This window comes from Pelodiscus sinensis, chromosome 12 (genome assembly GCF_049634645.1).
Source record: "Pelodiscus sinensis isolate JC-2024 chromosome 12, ASM4963464v1, whole genome shotgun sequence".
NCBI lineage: Eukaryota > Metazoa > Chordata > Testudines > Trionychidae > Pelodiscus > Pelodiscus sinensis.
The window spans coordinates 33,679,658-33,697,384 of NC_134722.1; the positions used below are offsets into that span (position 1 = coordinate 33,679,658).

The following is a 17,727-nucleotide window of genomic DNA, read 5'->3' on the forward strand; positions in this document are numbered from 1 at the left end:
AGATGGTTTTTATTATAATAAATTATATGAATTTGGTGCAGTAGGGTTTGATAGTTGCTCACTGTGCTGTTTAAGCTATTGTAGTCTTTTTTTCTGTAGAACTGACATGTATGGCTAATATTAAGAAACCTTGTAATTTGAATTTGTATAAATAATTTGATTCTGGGTGGCTAGTGTGCTATTTTCAGAACTTACTAATTCAGGGTGGGATATTTTTGATAGGAGGCCACTCCCAAGAATTTGGTAAGTGGTCAAGGGCCACACTTTTGTGATATTAATGAAGGGAGTGCAGGGTCTGGGACGAAAGTTGTATATAGAAGGGAGCTTTGGATACAGTATTGGGCTGTGCGGGGAAGAGAGGGTGGAGTCTCAGAGGGAGTTTGAATGAAAGAGGGGTTGTGACCTGGGGCAGGAGATTGGAGTTGAGGAGGGGGTGCAGGCGGGTCTCTCTCAGGCGGCTCACACTGGCCATTTTCCAATGTGTTGGGGGCGGGGGCAGAGTGCATAGTCCTCCCGCCTGGCCACCTAAGAGACACATGCTGGCCCCTGCAGCTGGGCACTTCGCGTGATGTGTGGGGGTACAGCACATAGGGAGCCTGCCTGAGGGGTCTGCTGAGCTGGAAGGAATATGAATGAATATTAATATGAACTCATACAATCATAGTGAGTCTGGTAAGATACAAACAATTTATATCTTAAGATTTATTGTACTACTGGATAATATTTCAGTAGCAAAACTGGCAACTTGACAATGAAAAAATGAGAGGATTTCAGATAATATGACAAACTGTTATGTTTGTTAATAAATCTCTAGGGGCGTATCATTCGAGGTACTTACCGGTTCCAAGCTATTATCACCACTTTTGAAATGATTCTTGGTGGCTGTCCAGAGCTCAATGCAATTGAATGGCGATGTGTTATTATTGATGAAGCACACAGACTGAAGAATAAAAATTGCAAACTCCTGGAGGGACTCAAACTCATGAATCTTGTGAGTGGTTGCATTTCATTTACTTGGTGTAATGAGATTACCTTCTTGTTAGAGAGAATACTACAATAAATTATAAGGCTGTTTAATTGTTAGACTTAAAGGAGAGTATTGTTGTATGTGGGCAGTCTATGAAAGTTCTATTATTCCTCTACTGATTGTTTTCTCAGCATAAGGTGTACAACTTCCAAGAAACCTTTTTCAGTATATTTTTGTGGGATTGAAATGCAACTTGCATAAACTGTAAGCAAAACCTATTTTTATGTTTCTGATTGCTTTATTTAGAATTAGAGTTAACTGCAATAGTATTTCTCATTTATATAGAATTTTCAACTTCTAAGTTTTAAAGAGAATTGATTTTCACTGACCACTTGTGTACTAAAGCTTCAGAGGGGTAGCCGAGTTAGTCTGTAACAGGAAAAACTTAAACACAACAAATAGTCTAGTAGCACCTTAAAGACTAAGGCAAAACCCACTACTTCAGATGACCAGAGTATAATAAGTCCAGATCCGCGAAAGCTCATGATACCATCTACATGTTTTGTTAATCTTTAAAATGCTACTAGATTATTTGTTGTGTTTTAAGTTTCCACTTGTGTACTATAATGCACATATGACTAAATGCATTATGGGTATTTTGTTTATAATTTTGTGCTTTACCCTGAAGCATTAGATATTGACTATCAAAAGAACAGTTCTAGACTAAATGTACCAATTGTCTAATCTGGTATTCTAATTTTTACTATTAACTTGAGCAATTATTGAGAAAGAAGCGTGTGTGTGAATATTAGAAAGAGGGAAATAATCTTTATAGCCATTTCTTTATTACTTGGCTATCAAGTTCACAAATTATTAATGTAGTTTGAAGTTTATTAACATAGCATCTTACCTATAGACAACTGGGTGTATGGAAATTCTGCCTCTCAAATTGTTTACTTACTGGTGCTTTTTCTATTGTGTATAAACCATCAGATCTATAATGCTTGCATATTGAAATAAATTAGATGTTAGTGCTCTGAAATAAAAAAAATAAACTTTTTGCTAACTGTGCACATGAGAATTTTATGCAACATCTATGCCTTTATGTAGGAGCACAAAGTGCTGTTGACAGGCACACCACTGCAGAACACGGTAGAAGAACTGTTTAGCCTCCTTCATTTTCTTGAACCTTTGCGGTTTCCTGCTGAATCGACATTCATGCAGGAATTTGGGGACCTTAAAACGGAAGAACAGGTACTACATATACACTTCTTAACTTTCTACTTGCAAAATACCAACTTGAGTGAATAATTTGAGGGGGGAAGTTGGTTTTTTTTTTTTTCTTTAACAGTATGTTTGGAAATGGATTATATTTAAATTCTTTCTACCACTGCCCTTTCAGTCTGTGCCAAAGTAATTTAGGTGACTAACTTACTATCAACCATCACACAAATTAATATTTCAGATGGATATGTAATTTCACGAAGCCATAATAATGATCCAAGATAGAAAAAAGGGGCTCACCCTCTCAAATTTTTAAACAAGCCAGTAAAATGTGCTTGGCATCCCAAATTTAATGTACAGAACAAATATATTTTCTAAATTAAATATAACTGTAAAGATACTTTTGCTATTTATTTGAAGTTAAAGAATTTTTTTTTCCTTTTTAAATAATAAATTGTGTGGCTATGAAGAATAAAGGATTGAGATCAATGGATATCTAAATTCTCTATCTTTGAGCCCCAGGTTGTGTGCTGGCAAATGCTAAAATCTTTATTTTTGGGATCAGAACACCTTAAAATTACTTTGGTAATTTGTCTCTGAAAAATGAGAGTATATCCCTTGCAGGCAAATATTTCATATAAATCTGACAAATAGGTAATATAGATTGTAAAAATGTTAAAAATAAGATGCTTTTCTATTTTTGCATACTCTCCAGTTAATAATATATATGTGTGTGTTTTATTCAGGTACAAAAGCTACAAGCCATCCTGAAACCAATGATGTTGAGACGGTTGAAAGAAGATGTAGAGAAAAAGTTAGCTCCCAAAGAAGAAACTATAATTGAAGTAGAACTAACTAATATCCAGAAGAAATATTATCGGGCAATTTTGGAAAAGAATTTTGCATTCTTGTCAAAAGGAGCAGGCCAAGCTAATGTACCCAATCTAGTTAACACTATGATGGAACTTAGAAAGTGCTGCAATCATCCTTATCTCATCAAAGGTAAAACATTTATGAATGAAAAGACGGTTTCAGTTGATAGTCTTATATTCTTTGTCACATTTCAGGGAACTTGCCCCTATATTTCTCCTTTATAGTCCAGCAAGGACACTCATAATTTTCTGGCTCTCCACTAGTTGCCTCTTTTAGCTGAGAAATGCATCTTCTCCCTCTTGACCATGGTATTTTCAGCCTGCACAGATAGTCTGCCTAGGCTGGAAATTCCCCAGCAGAGAGTCAGACTGCCTAAACAGGCCTGCTTTCCTTCCCCCCCCCCACAAAGTAAGTAAACAACATAGTTGCCACAGTTGAGTTATCATGCAGCTGTTTCTAAGCAAGCATGTTTATTCTTAAAGTAAAAACATTACAGAGAATATAGATTTAAAACAATAAAAATACATGCAAACATGCTGGTGAGCTTACCAGAGATCCCTCAACCTGAACAAGGATTCTGGCCAGTGAATGGTCCTTCAGATGCCCCAAAGGGCTCTTCTGGGTTTACAAGTTCATAACTTCTTTTTCTCAGAACAATATCACTTATTAATCTGAGAGTTACTTCTGTAAATAGATTTTGGGTCTTTAATATTTCCTCATGTAACAGGTGATCAGCAGACAAAAGTTTCCTTCCTGTAGGCAAAGCTTCAGAGGCAGAGTTCTTGCATAAGCATAGTAAGTGCATATGCTTACCCCCTCTTAGAGATTTCCTGGGAAACCCCTTTCACTAATCATTCATTTTCATCTTAGCCCATTGTTGAAAAAGTCCTTTGATGCACATAGCACTTCCCAAGGTTTACATTAGTCATGTCTCCTAGACAAGTTACATAGAACGGCTTCTCCTCTCTTGGTATTCACACCTCCAGATCAGCTACTAGAAGTGGGCCTCATTCTCCCTGATTGGATCCACCTCGTCATCTCTAGCCTGATTATGGCCTTCATATTTATACCTGCCTCTGGAAATTTCCACTACATGCATCTGACGAAGTGGGTCTTTGCCCACGAAAGCTTACGCTCCAACACTTTGGTTAGTCTATAAGGCTGTGTCCAGACTCATGGGTTTTTTTCGAAAAAAGTAGCCTTTTTTTGAAAAAACTTCACCTGCGTCTAAACTGCAGCCGCGTTCTTTCGAAATTAAATCGAAAGAACGCGGCTTTTCTTTCGACGGCGGTAAACCTCATTTCACGAGGAAGAACGCCTTTTTTCGAAAGTGCTCTTTTGAAAAAAGGCGTTCTTGAATGCCAACAGGGCTTTTTAGAAAGAGAGCATCCAGACTCACTCGCTGCTTTCTTTCGAAAAAGCGGCTTGCTTTTTCAAAAGTACTGCTTGCAGTCTAGACACTCTTTTTCAAAAGAGGCTTTTTCGAATGAAACTTTCGAAAGAGGCTTGCAGTCTAGACATAGCCTAAGGTGCCACAGGACTCCTCGCCGCTTTTGCAGATTCAGACTAACACGACTACCCTTCTGATACTAGAATCCTTCAGTAACACAACCATTTATATTTTTAATACAGTGAGTTCCTAAAATACTTAATTCACAATAAGTTTTAACTTAATTCAATAGCATTTGTTCAGTATATCACAGGAAATAGCTATATCTGTTACATTTGTTATAATATGTAGTATTTTTCTTTCAAATCTTATATTTTATAAGAACTGTAGTGTTTGGTCTAGCATTTTAGTGTACATTGATAAAATTAAAAGTGAGACATTATTTAAAGTTGTATTATAGCTGCAGGGTTACATGAGATCTGACCTTTGAACTTCTTCATTTAAGTGATATGCACATAATAGTCTGAAAATGTTTGCCAGAGTGTAATTTTGATTTGCAAATATTATGTCTCTTTAAAATGTAACCATACTGAGGAAGAATACAAATTTAACTTCTAAACTTTGAGTGGTTCTTGCACACAAATATGTAATGTTCATGTGGTTTGTATACCTATTGCTAAATCCTTTCAATTTATTATTTTTTCTACTTGTAATAAAATACACTCTCTGAACTCAAAGCCTGTTCTGCAGTAAGTGAAGGAAAATGGTATTGCAGATGTTTTTACAATTCTCAAATTCAGTTTTAAATAGCAGGATAAAATGATGTGGGTTCATTTTAGTTTTAGAACATATTTTGAAAAAAAATGTAAGTACTTCCCCTGCAAAAAAATGTTATAGACTCATAGAATATTAGGTCTACAAAGGACCAGCTATGGAGATTGCACAACTTCCCTAATCAGTTATTCGTGAGCTTAACCATCATAAATGTAACCATCCTGACACAAAGTTTTTCTTACTGTTCATCTTAAACCTGACCTTGGTGCAGTTTAAGACATTTGCTTCTTAGCCTATCCTCAGAGTTTAAGGAGAAAATTTTTCTCGCGCCTTGTAAATAACCTTTTATGTGCTTCAAAACTGTTATCATGTTTCCTCTCAGTCTTCTTTCTCTCCTCTAGACTAAACACAGTTTTTTTTAATCTGTCCTCACAGATCATGTTTTGTAGCCCTTTCATCATTTCTGTGCTCTTTTCTGGACTTTCTTCAGTTTTTCCACATTATTTCTGAAATATATGCCCGCAACTAGACAAAATACTGCAGTTGAGCCCTAATCAGCACGGAGTAGAGCAGAATTACTTATCGTGTCTTGCTTACAACACTTCTGCTAATACATCGCAGAATGATGTTTGTCTTTTTTGCACAGTGACACACTGTTTACTCTTGTTTAGCTTGTGGTCCATTATGACCCCCCCAGATCCCTCTCCATAGTATTCCTTGCTAAGCGATTATTTCCCATTTTGTATGTGTGCAGCTGATTGTTTCTTCCTAAGTACTTTGCATTTGTCCTTATTCAGTTTCATCATATTTATTTCAGCCCGTTTGTCCAGATCATTTTATTCCTATCCTCCAAAGCTCTTGCAACCCTTCTTAGCATGCTGTTGTCCTCAGACTTTGTATGTTCATTCTTTTTGCCATTATTTAAATAGTTGATAAACAGAACTGGACCCAGAACTTACTCCTCCTCTTAAAGTAATGTCCCTATGCATGCTCCAGTTCAGGTGCTCATATACCTTTGGTGCCCTTGATCAGAGATTTTCAGTTAAGTGTTTTTTCAACTCTCTGCCTTCTTGGGGAGGATACTTCCTCACGCTGGATACCAAAGCTATATGGGAGGCCTCTTCTGGATGCTGAGGCTGTTCAGGGTGAGCAGGCGAACCACGCTCACTGCATCTTCCTGAGATGGATCCTTGGTATGTCCACTTAAAGTGTACCTTGGCTTTCCTAATATTCCTGGAATGGTTAAGATAGGTTTTTATAGCTAATTGTTAATTGCTAACATAGCTATAATTAATTAGATATGTAGCAAGAGGCTTGTTCTACTCTGCTCTTTCCATTTGGTGAGGCTTATTCTTTTCCTGGCGGTGCTCACAGTGCTCTCTCTGATTTAGAGTTAGCCTCTTCTGTCAAAAAGCAATACCTATGAGTGATGGCCACTCTGTGTCCCCCTTGTTGGGGGTGTCCCATGACTTCCAGAATTGCAACTTCTGCCTAGCCCTCAACTCCAGGGATAGGAAAAATAGAGAGATGAAACTCAGACTGCTGATGATGGAATGCTCCTTTTGGCCAGTTTCTGAGTCAGGTCAGGAGATGCCCCTCTACATTTGTCTCCAGACACATCTAATACCCCTCCTATCTCTGTGCAGGCTTCCACTAATACAGGGAAGACTATGAAGGCTTCCTAAAAGAGAAGCAAGCAGTCACTTTAAGAAGCCAGCAAAAAACCAAGTTCTCAGTGAGATCTGCGTTCTCTGAAATCTGAGTCTCTTGATTCAATTCCGCTGATTCAAAGTCTTTTCAGTAGTGAAAGTCATAAAGTCCTAGAGCAAGGCAGAGTGAGCTACTGTAGGGCTTTGGTACCACCTACCAATAAAGACTGCAAGCATAGACACTCTGGGCTAGTCCTGTTGAGTTCAGCCCAGACCTTTGTACCCAGGCATGAAGCGCCCTAAGCACTGAACAAGCAGCAGTATCTGATACCATTGGCATCTACTTCAATAGCTCCATCATTGTTGGTACTTTTGGATTTGGCATCTGTGGCATTGGGTACTGCGTCAGTACCAATCTCCTGTTTGGTACCATGGGAGTTCAGATAATCTAAGGACCTCTTGATAATGGATGAACCTGAGTCTCCACACCTCATAGGTACTGAGCATTTCTTGGAACCAAGACACTGATCTCCAGACCATCATCCTCAGCACTGCAAGGCTGTCCACCATTGTTCCCTATATGCTGTGTGCCTGTGTGGCTGCCCAAGAGAGACGTGTCACACCTGATTATCAGAGAGCCCATAGCTACATTTTCTGTTTCTACCGGTGGTGCGCATTCGTACATGCTTTGATGCACATAAAAATTTAATCTGCACATGGATGGAAAATATCCACACATGGATGGAAAAGATTAGCAAAAACACGGCTCTCCACTATTTTCTGTAGGTGCATCTCATTTGGATAAGATGAAGGATGATGAGGGAGACTTCCTATCTGTCTCTTCAGTTTCTCTTCGGGGTTCTCAAACATATGCCTTCAGGAAGTCATTAGGAAGATTGGGCTTATTGTAAAAGGTGGTGGAACCAACCTTGTATACCATTCCCACTTCTGTATGGCTTACCCCAATGGCCATACTGACACCCTGGGGTATCTATCAACAGCAGATTGCCAGGACACCAGTACTGTCTCAGAGGGAGGCCAGAGTTGTACATCCCTCTCCTCCCTAACCAACCCCTCCATAAGAGATGTTTGAGGAGCAGGAAGCTAGAATAATTAAGGAAACCACCCTTCAAGCACTTATTTCATCCTCATCTCTGGGTGTGGTGATTATACTTCCACCACCATCCATGGCCACTGATTTTCAGCAATTTCCAGACCCCATAAAGATGATAGATGGCACTCCTCTTGAAGAGATCAAGGATTCACAACACAACAAACTGTTTGATATCTTGCAGTGAGCAACATCCTCCAGGGTGGTGTTACCTATCAATGAGGCTCCTAGATCTAAGACGGTATAGCAGACTCCTGACATCCACATGTTAGCAGGCGGATAAGAGGTATTATGTTCTCTAAGTATTTGGACCTTTTTGTTCTCCTACCCTCCACCTAACTTCCACGTGGTGGATGAAGTAGGTTAGCATGGGTAGGCAGCACTCCTCTAAGTGTACCCCATATGATGAGGATTAGAAAAGACTGTATCTCTTTGGGCAAAAGGCCTGTTCACCTTTCAATTCAGGATCATGAATACCAGGTAGTTTTGGCCAAATATACTTTTAAAAATTATATCAGATAACCGCATTTATTGAACATCTGCCTCAAGATCATAGGGAGCAATCGCAGTCCGTTATCTCAGAGGACCTATTAGTGGCCACAGCTGTTCTTCAAGCATCCTTAGATGTTGTGGATACTGCTGCTAGATCCATCTCTGTGGTGGTGGTTATGCCCAGGGTATCATGGCTCCATCTCTTAGGGTTTCTGAGAGAAGTACACAACGCCATGGAAGACTTTCTTTTCAACAGTCATAAAATTCTGGAAACCATGCACATGGCTAAATGAACATAAGAACAGCCATACTCGGTCAGACCAATGGTCAATCTAGCCCAGTGTCCTGTCTGCCGATGGTGGTGAATATCAGATGCCCCAGAATGACTCTAGCACTGCTTTACAATCCATGAATAAATATACACCTAAAAATAAGAAAGGGCTTAATAAGACATGGGATACCCAAAGATCTATGCTGCTCAGTTTTCCAGATTCCATAGATCTACCAAACCACTCAGAAAAAGATAGAGGTGCGCCCGATGACCTTCTGTGACCACCTAGCCAGAGTTTAAATCCTCCTGCATCTCTGGATTGACAGCTGCTCCCATTAGCCCACCTCTCCTTTGGAGACTGCCTTGCCTATTTTCAATATGTTTGGAGGCAGTTCACTATGAACAAGCAGGTCATAGAGGTCATAATATTGGACTACATTACCTGTTTTATATTACTCCTTTTCTTTCCCATCCGTCTTGAGGGATTCCTCTCTCAGGCTTTTATTGGCATGAAGTGTACTCTTTCAATTAGGAGCTTGCAAGGGCAAAGGATTATGTATTTTCTTGTGCTGAAGAAGGACAAATGGTGGAGATCAATCTTAGATCTAAAACTTCTGAACAAGTTTGTAACATCTGAAAAGTTTAGGGTGGTGACTGTGGCAGCTATAATTCTTTCGCTAGAGAAGAGGATTGGTTTTTTGCTTTTGGCTACAAGATGCCTATTTCCATATAACGCTTCCCATCAAACAGCAAATACCTGACTCGTGGCGTGGCTCCTCAAGTTAATGGGGTTGGAATTCTCCTGCACTACAAAAGTATGGCAGGTATTACTGAATAATAGAAACAGAGCAACATACTCTACTTATCTGGAGAACTGGAAGATAGTCTTACATTGGTGTCTTTGCCCGAGTGCCACTTTGAGTCGTCCTGGATTATCTGTTGGATCTAAAGCAGTGTTTCTGAAAGTGTTCTGTGGAATCACTCTCAGAAACACATTAACTGGCTGCCCCGGTTTGTTTATTTACCGGTGCCATGGCCACAGAGCCTTACAGCTCCCATTGTTTCTGTTTCCCTCAGAGACATTCTATAACCTCCATTTGAACCAGTGGCAATCTGTTCTATGTTGCATTTATCTGTGAAGATGTCCTTTTTAATAGCTATTCTAATGGATCAGGGACATTGGGGTCTTGATGGAAATTCCCCTCTCCTTCCCCCCTCCCCCAGTGTTCTTTAGGGTCTTTTTATGTCCATACCCTACATTCTTACCTAAGATTCTATCAGACTTCCACCTTAATCCATTCATTTACCAGTGTTTTCCCCAAGGCCACATAGTTATCTACAGGAATTCTGTTTATATGCTCTGTATTTTAGAAGGGCATTGGCTTCAACTTAGATAGGATGAAGACATTTACAAAGTCACTTAGGCTCTTCATTTCCCTCACAGATAGATCTGTGGAGTCCTTGATATCTGCTCACAGACTATCTGGATGTTTTACAGTTTGCTATGATGCTGCAGGTGCTCATTCCCTCCCACCCCTCATATGGGTTTCAGTACATATGTTTTCAAAACAGTACATCCTGATCCATTCTAACACATCTTTTGGCACTTGGTTCTGCAGAATGGTCTTCAGTTTCAGACTATTCTGAAGCTGCTTCTTCCATCTAGAACTATTGCTTAGAGTCCCCTGATGTGGAGCACTCATAGGGACACTAGTCAAAGAAGATGAGGTTACTCACCTTGTGTACTAATTGTGGTTCTTCGAGACACGTCTACCTATGAGTGCTCCACTGCCTCCCTCTTCCTCCTCTGCTTTGGAATGTTTCTGAAGAGTAATTTGAGTGAAGAAAGAATTGAGTGCTTTGTCCACACACTCTGAAGCATCTGGCAAGAGGAAGCACAGGCTACATTTATTGTCTGAATAGATAGCAAAAAATCTACAATCAAAGGTTTAAGAGGCATGTGTGCACTTGAAGTAGAGCACCCATAACAGGACACATCTCAGAGAACATCAGTTACTTCACAAAGTGAGTAATTTCTTCTTATCCATGCTCTTCTGATTTAAAAAAACAACAACAAAATTCTTATCTACTGGCATCTTTGTTTTAATTAGAAATTATATTAATTATGAATGTTGTAGCTGTAAACCTCAAGTGTGAAAAAATAGTTTTGTTTTAATACACTGTTTCCAAAATCTTTGTAAATTATTTCAGTGGCTATAATCATATTTAGTATGGCATAAGGCCAACTTCTGTTCCTTACATCCATTATCTGAAATAGTATGCCCAAATGTTGGTTTTTTTTATCATAACGGATGTGAAAAATGAATGCCATCCAGTCCAGGTGTGACTTCTTTGAAATTTATAGCCATCGGTGGATTTACATAAAATATGAATTTGTCCTGAAAAATTTAGGGCCATGCAGAAAGATAAATGAACAGGTGTGATTGTGCTCTGTCTCTTTGAGTCATACATATTTATTATTTGATAGGTGCTGAAGAGAAAATCCTTGGGGAGTTTAGGGAAACGTATATCCCAACTGCTCCTGATTTCCATCTACAAGCAATGATCCAGTCGGCTGGTAAATTAGTCCTCATTGATAAACTTCTTCCAAAAATGAAAGCAGGAGGCCATAAGGTGCTTATTTTCTCTCAAATGGTGCGCTGTCTTGACATCCTGGAGGACTACCTAATACATAAAAGGTAGAATACAACATATTTCATAAACTGTGCTGTTCTCAACAGTGATATTATTTTGATTAGAATACGGGATAAGTGATTGTAACCTACTAAAATAACAAAATAAGCAAAGTTGTGACTGTTCTTTATAATATAACTAATGTTTCACATTGTATGCAAAACTATATATTGGAAAGATTTTAAATTTCATGATGCCAATTTTATTTACGACCATAGTTATATTGTTTTTTCTCATGCTTTCTTTACAAATTAGCAAATACTCACTATTAGAAATTCAGTATCCTGTATCATATCTTGGTTTCAGTTCAGATGACTAGTTTTAACATTGATATTGTTTTAGAAACATATATAAAATGATGTTCCTTGTTCCAAAAGCAAATACATAGACTCGTGTAGCATCTGAACAGATCGACTCTTCCTTTTGAAAGCCACAGAAGTGTGAACTTCTTTGGCTTTGCCTTTTGATTAGAATTGTTGTGCCGTTTTTTGGCTGTGAAATTTCATGCTTGTGAAGCTTTCTAATGACAATTAAATACAAATTTTGTAGCTCGCTCCACTCTAAAACACAGAAACATTTCTCTGACTGTGGTAAGGTGCAGTGCCTCTTTATAGACTTTTTGCGGGGAGGGAGTATGATAACTTTATTCTTTTTCCAGTTTGTTTGGTCTTGAGAGATGGATAGAACAATATTATTAGGTTAGAGTAGTGGTGGACAATAATTTTTGATGGGGAGGGGCACTCCCAAGATTTTGGTCAAGGGCAGCACTTTTACTATGGAGAAGAGTGTGGGGTCTGGGATGGAGATTGGGTGCAGTAGGGGATTGGGAAGCAGGAGAAAGTGTAGAGTTTGAAAGGGAGTTTAAGTGACGGAGGGGGTTGTGACTTGGGGGTAGGAGACTAATGTGCAGAGGGGATTCTGGCCAAGGGGAGAGGTGTAGGAAAGGGTGCAGGGTATGGGAGGGAGTTGTGATACTTTGTGTGAAGGGCGGGGTAGAGGTACAGAGGGTTTGGGTGGTAACTTGAGGAAGGAGGGTAGGGATTTGGGGTGACAGTTGCAGGCTCTGTCTAGAAGGCACTAATCTAGGTGGTCCCTGGCCAACAGCTCAGTCAGACCTTCAGGCAGGCATCCTGCCTGCCAGCAGCCCCAGACTAGTCAAAGTAGCTGGCTGTTCCCATGTCTCAGTGTAGCACGCTGAGAAAGAAGGCTTCATTCACTGCTCCTGCCCTTAACAGTGTGTCTCAACTCCCATTGAACCGTTTCTAGCAAGTAGGACCTGAGAGATTGTGCTAGAGGCAGGAGCAGCATGTGAAACTTCCCACCACCTGTGTATGGCACAGAGCCACAAGGACTAGCCAGCCGCTTTGAGCGGTAGGGAGCTGCTCCATGGCCTAGGGTCCTGGCGAAATGACCGTGGGACAGATTAAAAGGTTTGATGGGCCAGATGTGAGAGCTAACTAACTGCTTGTACTTCTCCCCATTAATTTAAAACTCTGCCTGCCTCTTTTGGAGTCTTTTGTCCCGTTGAAATGCTCCATTCTCCTCCCTGTAATAGTAGCATAGGAACTGTTTTTAGAATGCTACAGGTCTGGTTGATCACATCTTTTAGTGTGGAGGGAGTTTTTCCATTGTGGCCAAATGGTCAGAGGCCTGATGTTTTTTTCCACCTTCCTCGCAGTATCAAGAATATAGTTCAGTTGAATAGGCTTAGGACTTAGAAGTCAATATTAGTCATCTGTAAGAATGTTAGTTAGTTGCAACTTCCATCCTGTATCCAGTATGGATAAAGGTCAAATAGCCAGTTCTCACAAGTTACAGAAACAAGTGATTTCATTAGTGCAGTGTTTCCCAAATGGTGTTCTGCGGAACCCCGGGGTTCCACAAAGTGAAAATAAGGGTTCAGCACGAAAATTCCATTATAATAACATTTTATTATTTTAAAAATTAATAATGAATATTTAAGCATTTATGAATTTTATTGAAAACAATTTTCATTTGTGTTTGCCACAATAAGTGTCTCTGCGTAATACCAGCTTAACCAGAGAGTGAGGACGATGAGTCACTATTCAGCGCTGATGTCCAAATATTAGACTGTTAAGGGTTCAGCAAAATCCTTTCGAGTTTAAAAGATTCTGTGGCCAAATTTAAATTGAGAAACACTGCGTTAGTGGATCTCATGCCTAAGGGAGAAGGGAAGGCCTGAAGGTTTGCAGTCCAAGATTCCACTTTTGGTACCATCTCTGGGGGTATGTCTACACTACAGTGTTATTTCGAAATAGCTTATTTTGCATTTTGCTATTTCAAAATAGCACGTCCACACTGAGTGGACTCTGAATCGCATTTAAGGCTGTCTGGAACCAGTTCTGGCAGGGCACCAGGTCAGGACTTACTGTGTGGGGCTGCTTAAAGGGACCACGCCCCATCCCACCAGACAGACAATTCTCAGGTTTCCCTGCTTGCTTGTCTACCTCGATGAGGGACAGCAAAGCATTTTGTCTCTGCGTGTTCTGGTTGCCATCACTTGGGACACCACAGCACTCTGTAACGTGGAGCCAGAGCTGCCCCTGCCTGGGCACTCTGGTGCTTCTCTCGTATGCGTTGCTGCGAGCCTTGCTGCACTTTCTGTAGGCTGCCATCCAGGATGTCCATCGGGGGGCGGTCAGTATCCAGGAGGCCCTGCGGGAGAGCTTCCACCCTGAGGAGCACTAAGAGCCATCCTGGTCTGCTCCACTGGGGTCTTGTGCCTCATTCCTCCCTCACGTCCTTCCACTTACCCCTCCCTAACCCCCCTTCCTGATGTCAAATAAAATACACATATTTTCATGAACACAAACTCTCTTTATTTAACAAAACTGGGGGGGGAGGGGGAATGAAACTCTGGTGAGACTGGGGAAAGGAGGTGAGAGAAGAGAGGGTGGGAGAGGGGAGGAGGAAACCTGGGAGGAGGGAGCTGGAAGAGGGAAGAAGGGGGAGGGGAAGCTCAGGGTTGGGGATCTCGCCGGACCAACTTGATTGTCATGCAAACCTGCTCCTGGGTTAACATGTGGCCTTTGGTGGCCAGACTGGCAGCTATCCTGCCATAGACAGCCGCATTCCACTGTCTAGTGCAGAGATCATGGACGTTGGAGGCATCCCCCCTAAACCTGAATAAGGTCCGTGATCTCCACCCTGGACCAGGAAGGCATCTGCCTTCTCTGGGCCCTGGTAGGCTCCTGAGAGCTGGCAGACTGGTCCTGGGGAGCGGTGGAGGGCTGGCTGCCAGTGTCTTGCTGGATCATGTTTTGGGGCCACTGGGTCAGGGGCAGCGACTGCTGGCTCTGGGCTGGCAGGCTTGGAGCTGGCACAGGCACTGTGGCCAGAGTCAACCCCTATAAGGGCTCTGAGGAGGGAGGAAGGGAGTGGAGTGTTCTTGGTTGAGGGTGGAGTGGCCACCAGGGCACCCTGGAAAGGCTGGAGAGCCCCTTATTTCGAAATAAGTGTCTACACAGCACTTATTTCAAAACAGCTATTTTGAATTTGGCGTTATTCCTCGTAGAATGAGGTTTACCAAATTTGAAATAAGTGCTCCGCTGTGTTGACACTAGTGAAGTTATTTTGAAATAACAGCTGTTATTTTGAAATAACTGTGTTGTATAGACGTACCCTGGGAGTATGAGAGATGATTCAGAAGGGTGGGCTGAGTTACGGATTATATGGTGGAAGCCCTGTAATTCCCTCATTGAATGCAATTAAATGCCTGGTACATGCAAGTCGGGACTGATAGCACACATCCCCAGTGTTAAGGGAAACCTAAACCCATCCCTGTTGTATCTATCTTCATTCACCTCTGTGTTCAGACCGGTGCTATTCATGAGGAGTAAGTAGAAACCAAATATAATTTATTTACATTGTAAATAACAGATAACTGTGCTTTTAAAATTACTGTTTTTTTCTAAATAAGGTTCCTCTGTAATGAAGTTTAATTTTGATTATTTGGGGTTTCTTTTGCATTTTCTAGGTACTTATATGAGCGAATTGATGGCAGAGTGAGAGGAAATCTGAGGCAAGCTGCTATTGATCGGTTTAGTAAACCAGACTCTGATCGGTTTGTGTTTCTTCTGTGTACCAGAGCTGGTGGATTGGGCATTAATTTGACTGCAGCTGATACATGTATAATTTTTGATTCTGACTGGAATCCTCAGAATGATCTCCAGGTAAATTAATTGGTAGTTATGACCGGGGTAAAAAATTTGTTTGTTTATATTTTGTAATTTCAGTACATGCAGGTCTAAAATATGCTAGCTTTACATTTGAATTTAGATTATTGTAACTTTTTCACTTTTTGATTAAAAGTATTTCTCCATATACGAATATATTTACAGTACATTTTCATATACAAAAAAATACATTCGAAAGGATTTATCAACAAATAGACCATACTCTATATTTCAGTAATGAAGACTGTAACAGAACTTTATTATGAAAGGATTACAGTATACAAATAAAAGAGCAAGTGTACTTGCCTGGGCTGTGTCTCTGATAATCACAACTATGCTTTTTCTCATACTTTTTATAATTGTCATGAAATTCTAATACAAATGAAAATTTTGTAAGGCTTTCTCCTTTAGTTTTTACTGTTTCTCCCACCATAAATGCTCAAAATACACTTTTTATATATTCATTTAATAAAATTAGTTCTTTACTTAAAACATAATAAATTTGCAGTATATAATGTGAAACACACAAAGTATGAGTGAAATTTATAAAACTCTCAAGGTTTTAAGAAATGTCACAGAACACAGTGGGGACAGATTTTGCTCTTTCACTGATTATTGAATAAATGTTAATGGAGCTGCTCTGGATTTATAGTAATAGAACTAGAGAAGAATTTGGGCCCTTCCTAAAGTTCAGTCCCTTCTGTGATTCTCATTGTGTTAAAGAGGAAGTGGGAATGATATTTATAAACTATCCATACAAAAAAATGCAATGGAAAGCCAGTGGTTATTTGTTATCAGTTAAGAAAAATTGCTAAGTATAAGTAATAAAGAAAAGTTGTTTGTGAAGTGATGATGAAGTGAAAAAGTAGATAATATCATGGAATTATAATTGGAGGTATCCATGTAAGAATGGGAAAAAGTGTGTTCTTCGTTACATGATGCTTTTTAGATTACAGCTGGGATTTTGCATATAGTTGTGGGTACTGTGCTGCATATCAGATAGAATAAGTGAAGATTGCATCAAGAAGACTAGTTGATGTATAGAAAGGGCTGTAGGAAATACACAGAAGAGAGAATTGAAATAATAAAATATGTACAAGTTCAGAAAACTGAGATTATCCATTAAGAACATAGGGGAAGAAATATTACTCTGTTTTACAAGTAGATAAAAGAACAATGCAAAGATGCAGAGACTTCTCATTACTTAGTAAAACTAGAAATAATTTATTAAAATTGAAAGTAGAAACTTTTAGCTTAGAGTAGCACAAACATGTTTCAGTTGTAAGATCACCTAGGAAATGGACCAATTTAAGAAAGATTAAGTGAAATTAAAATCACAGAAATCCTCAAGTAACTTTTTGCCTCGCATCTAACTAGAATGTTGTGGTGATATCAGTACTGTAAAATATATATACGTAGGATTAATTTACAAAATAAATAATATGATAGTGTGCACTTTAGACCACTTCACCTGCATTCTGCGTGCTAATCTGTCTTTCCAACATTACTACTAAATTTCCAGATCTCTGCTATATTTGTGCAAGCTTCCACTTAAAAACAAAATAGGTTTCTTAGAAGGAATATATCTTGCTCCTTGGCAGAAATCTAATTTTATTTTTGTTCCATCTTTCAAAGGCCCAAGCCCGTTGTCACAGGATTGGTCAGAACAAAGCAGTAAAGGTCTACAGATTGATAACTCGAAACTCTTATGAAAGAGAGATGTTTGACAGAGCAAGTCTGAAACTGGGTCTGGATAAAGCTGTCCTACAGAGCATGAGTGGAAGAGAAAATAGTGTTGGTGGTGTATGTACTTTTTGTTGTTGTTCTTGGACAGAATTTTGTGATTACAAGAGAACAGCTAAATTAATTTTAACTCTTTTCTTAAGCTGTTCTTGAATTGTGTGATCCTTCTTGTTGAAGGCAAAGATGAACATTTGGAAATGTCTTCAGAAGCTTCACCATAAATTTTCTTTGAACTCTTACACCGATTACTTCCTCCATCTTTCCTTGTTAACTTCCTTGGTGGTGTATCTGAAACAGTAAAATATTTCGCTTGCCAGATTTTTTTTATTTGTGTAGACTTTGT

General features: G+C 39.6%; 1 protein-coding gene across 13 annotated transcripts in view; it reads left to right on the forward strand.

The window, feature by feature from the left end:
- Positions 1-17,727, forward strand: part of CHD9 (chromodomain helicase DNA binding protein 9) — a 218,551-nt gene that overhangs the window by 124,416 nt on the left and 76,408 nt on the right. For all 13 annotated transcript variants that reach the window (XM_075940258.1, XM_075940265.1, XM_075940262.1 and 10 more), the window contains 6 exons: positions 815-991; positions 2,078-2,221; positions 2,938-3,193; positions 11,240-11,450; positions 15,443-15,638; positions 17,277-17,444. In XM_075940258.1, coding sequence (XP_075796373.1) covers positions 815-991; positions 2,078-2,221; positions 2,938-3,193; positions 11,240-11,450; positions 15,443-15,638; positions 17,277-17,444 — 1,152 coding nt within the window. The remainder of the gene's footprint in view (positions 1-814; positions 992-2,077; positions 2,222-2,937; positions 3,194-11,239; positions 11,451-15,442; positions 15,639-17,276; positions 17,445-17,727) is intronic.